We start from the raw sequence: 4156 nt of genomic DNA, 5'->3' as shown, positions 1-4156 counted from the left end.
ACATCTATTATGCCCATCCCACATTACTGTCCATGCCCTGGTGGGTGTGGATCAAAAAGTGATGAAAGGGGTTGACATAGGCTTCTATATAAAATGAAGGAGCCATGAATACAAATAAAAAAGAATGAGGCAGTTATGGGGGGCTTTCTTGTCAGATATTTGCTTATGTTTATCTGTCTGTTAATGATTTTGTTGTCTTCCTTTCTGGAGTCTTCCTTTCCACCTTCATCCTGTAAATCGCAAAAGAAATTTAATCTCAATGGCATACACAGGCCTGGGGATGTAATTCTGGGAGGGTTATTTGAAGTCCATTACAGTTCTGTATTCTCTGAGCGGACATTCACCTCAGAGCCAGATCATCCTAACTGCCATGGGTAAGTCTCATCCGTGTAGCTGACAAAATTCTCTCATTACTATTATTGCTTAGAATTTAGTTGCTCTTTTTCATTTTTTGTGTATTTTAGATTTGAAACCCCTGGATTCAGACATGCCATGACCATGGCCTTTGCTATTGATGAGATTAACAAGAATTCGAAGATACTTCCTAATGTGACTCTGGGATACAGTCTTTATGACAATTGTGCTACACTTGATATTGGGTTCAGTGCAGCATTGTCATTAGCCAGCGGTCAAGAGGAGCAATTTTGGCTTCTGGAGAACTGTTCAGGGACCCCTTCAGTTGTGGGGATTGTGGGTGATCCTTTCTCCACATTTTCTATTGCTGCCTCAAGTGTTCTTGGTTTATTCAAGCTTCCTATTGTGAGTTTCCCAATTCTACTAATTTGTGTGCTTCTGATATACTGCATTTTAATTGATCTACATTGTTAAATAAAATTATCTGAATGTCCCTTGCAATTTGCACAATTGGATTTTATAATATATGCTTCTTGACAGGTGAGTTATTTTGCCACTTGCTCCTGTCTGAGTGATCGACAAAGGTTTCCATCCTTCTTTAGAACAATCCCAAGTGATGCTTTCCAGGTAGAAAATTTCACAATAAGAATTAAGTTTTTATCTGAGGTTAATTACTGACAGAAAACTTAGACATGAGCCAAACCAGTCAAAGAAATACTTTTTGCAAAATTTTACATATTTGCTTTGAACATTTTTAATTAAAATACAATGTATTTAGGTAAAAAGTGTTATCATGAGAAGTTAACTTTTATTTAATGTTATTTTTTAAACTTTCATTAAATTAACTTTTTGATATTAGACATGAACAAGCAAATTTTCACTAAAAGAATATTTACACATGTACACTAACAACTTCAATCTCTTTTCATGTAGGTCCGTGCTATGATTCAGATTCTAAAACACTTTGGCTGGACATGGGTAGGTCTGCTAGTCAGTGATGATGATTATGGACTCCATGTTTCCAGATCCTTCAAGTCTGACTTTCTTCAATTAAGTGGAGGTTGTTTGGCCTACTCAGAGATTTTACCTTGGGAAGATCATCCAAATGAATATAAGAAAATTGTGGATCTGATGGCCAGATCCACAGCTCGTGTTGTCATTGTGTTTGCACATCAAATGCACCTGATTCATCTCATGACAGAGGTTAGGGAAAATATCATAAAACACGCTGCAGGTAATGTATTACAAGAGAGGAAAAACATAACTGCAATGCAATCCACAGGTGGTGAAACAAAATGTGACAGGCTTGCAGTGGATTGCCAGTGAAGCTTGGACAGTAGTTGGTGGACTCCATACCCCTGAATTTATGCCATTCCTTGGTGGAACACTAGGCATTGCCATCCGACGAGGAGAAATACCAGGCTTTAGAGACTACTTGTTAAAAATTAATCCTGCAGAACAGAACAGTGCAAACAACATGGTGAGTGGGTAACTTAATAAACTTCAAGTCAAATTTTCTGTTGGTTATTTTTGTTGACCTGTTTTTGTTTCTCTGGTTGTTGTGCATTTTAGGTGAAGCAGTTTTGGGAAGATACATTTCACTGTAGATTTTCAGCAGACTGGTTGGAAGATGGTGGGACACTTTGCACTGGAGAAGAAGAGCTTTGGAATGCTGAGACTGAACTTTTGGATGTGACTGAACTCAGGCCCGAGTATAATATTTATAAAGCTGTGTATGCTCTTGCACATGCCCTTGATGACATGCTGCACTGTGTTCCAGGGAGAGGACCTTTTATTGGGCACAGCTGTGCCACTTTGCAAAAATTAGAGCCATGGCAGGTTTGATGTCATTTTATACTCCAGTCATTCATATTTTACAAAAACTTTATGGAAGAAAGATAATTGTGTAGCAACTAATAATATAGTTTCATGTCTCGCCGCTTTAAAGAGACAATAGCAAGAAGTTTTGTTTTCAATTACTGTATGATTGTACATTGATGAACTAAGTAATAGACTTAATTCCAGGTTGCTCCAATAATTGGTGTATAAAAGAAGAAAAAAGTTCATAAGCCTTTATCTATCACTTTTATAGCTGATGTATTACTTGGAAAAAGTCAATTTCACAACTCCATTTGGTGATCAAGTATTTTTTGACGAGAATGGTGATGCCTTACCTATCTATGATATCATGAACTGGCTGTGGCTCCCTGATGGAAGCACTAAAGTTCAGAATGTGGGTGAGGTTAAGATGTCAGTTTTCAAAGGTGAAGAAGTCACACTTGATGAAAACAAAATCTTCTGGAACTTTAAATCAAAAGAGGTAAATTCTCCTATTCATAGAATTTGCTTTCAAATAAAAGGATAGTAGAGTACACAATACATGTATAACTGATGTTAAATAACTTTTTAAAAATAATAATTTTCCCCTTAAGCCACCTACATCAGTTTGCAGTAATAGCTGCCCTCCAGGAACACATATAGCAAGGAAGCGGGGAAAGCCTGTGTGTTGCTATGACTGCATCCCTTGCTCTGAGGGAAAGATCAGCAATAACACTGGTTTGTATCATTTGACATTATAATGCATGAGATGTGCGATGTTTCTTTGTGTTTAGCAGTGTACGGTCCTATGGTGGCTTTTATTAACACCGAGCCAAAATTATTGTGAGAGTTACACATCAATGAAAATATTACTAGATGAAAATACTGACTGTCCATTTTATTGTACAAGACACTCATAATATGACAAAACAGTGTGAAACCAAATGAAGAAATTAATCTCAATTCTTCCCATTTTTTTAGACTCCTTAGAGTGCACCAGTTGTCCAGAGGACTTCTGGTCAAGCCCCCAGAGAGATCACTGTGTTCTTAAGAGAACAGAGTTCCTCTCCTACCATGAGCCCCTGGGAATCTGCTTGACAACCACCTCACTGTTGGGCACATTTATCTGTACTGTTGTTCTAGGAATTTTCACATATCATCGCAGCACACCTATGGTGCGTGCAAACAATTCAGAATTGAGCTTTCTGCTTTTAGTGTCACTTAAGCTGTGTTTCCTGTGTTCACTGTTATTCATCGGAAGACCCAGACTTTGGACATGCCAACTGAGACATGCAGCATTTGGGATCAGCTTTGTTCTTTGTGTCTCATGTATCCTGGTGAAAACTATGGTTGTTGTGGCTGTGTTCAAAGCCTCCAAGCCAGGAGGTGGAACCAATCTTAAGTGGTTTGGTGCTATGCAGCAGAGAGGGACAGTTCTGGTTCTTACTTCCATTCAAGCTGCAATCTGCACTGCCTGGCTTGTCTCTTCCTCTCCAACGCCACATAAAAACACCCAATACTACAATGACAAAGTGGTGTATGAGTGTGCTGTTGGGTCTACAATTGGCTTTGCAGTGTTACTGGGTTACATTGGTGTGCTGGCTTTGCTTAGCTTTCTGCTAGCATTTCTAGCCAGGAATCTTCCAGATAATTTCAATGAGGCCAAATTCATCACATTTAGCATGCTGATCTTCTGTGCTGTGTGGGCGGCCTTTGTCCCTGCTTATGTAAATTCTCCTGGCAAATATGCAGATGCAGTGGAGGTATTTGCCATCTTGGCCTCAAGTTTCGGGCTATTGTTGGCACTGTTTGGACCCAAATGTTACATAATTCTACTTAAACCAGAGAGAAACACAAAGAAGGCAATCATGGGTCGAGAGACCACCAAGCCATAAAACCAACATCTGTAGGATAATGACCAAAAATATATTCATATTAATGCAGCCATAATTTGTCCTTTAAATGTTTTTATACAGTTTTACAT

At 38.6% G+C, this 4156-nt stretch overlaps 1 protein-coding gene across 1 annotated transcript; it reads left to right on the top strand.

Moving 5' to 3' along the window:
* The first annotated feature begins 231 nt into the window (after positions 1-231).
* On the top strand, positions 232-4067 carry LOC146373600 (extracellular calcium-sensing receptor-like). The gene is made up of 9 exons (XM_084950105.1): positions 232-374; positions 465-759; positions 895-981; positions 1288-1557; positions 1637-1834; positions 1927-2193; positions 2447-2674; positions 2787-2910; positions 3154-4067. The coding sequence occupies exons 2-9, from the start codon at positions 493-495 to the stop codon at positions 4065-4067; spliced, it is 2355 nt and encodes a 784-aa protein (XP_084806231.1). The 5' UTR covers positions 232-374; positions 465-492.
* Positions 4068-4156: the final 89 nt, after the last annotated feature.

This window comes from Perissodus microlepis, chromosome 14 (genome assembly GCF_051167445.1).
Source record: "Perissodus microlepis isolate ML-2025 ecotype Zambia chromosome 14, ASM5116744v1, whole genome shotgun sequence".
In the NCBI taxonomy this organism is placed as follows: domain Eukaryota; kingdom Metazoa; phylum Chordata; class Actinopteri; order Cichliformes; family Cichlidae; genus Perissodus; species Perissodus microlepis.
This window is presented reverse-complemented; position numbering and strand designations above follow the sequence as displayed.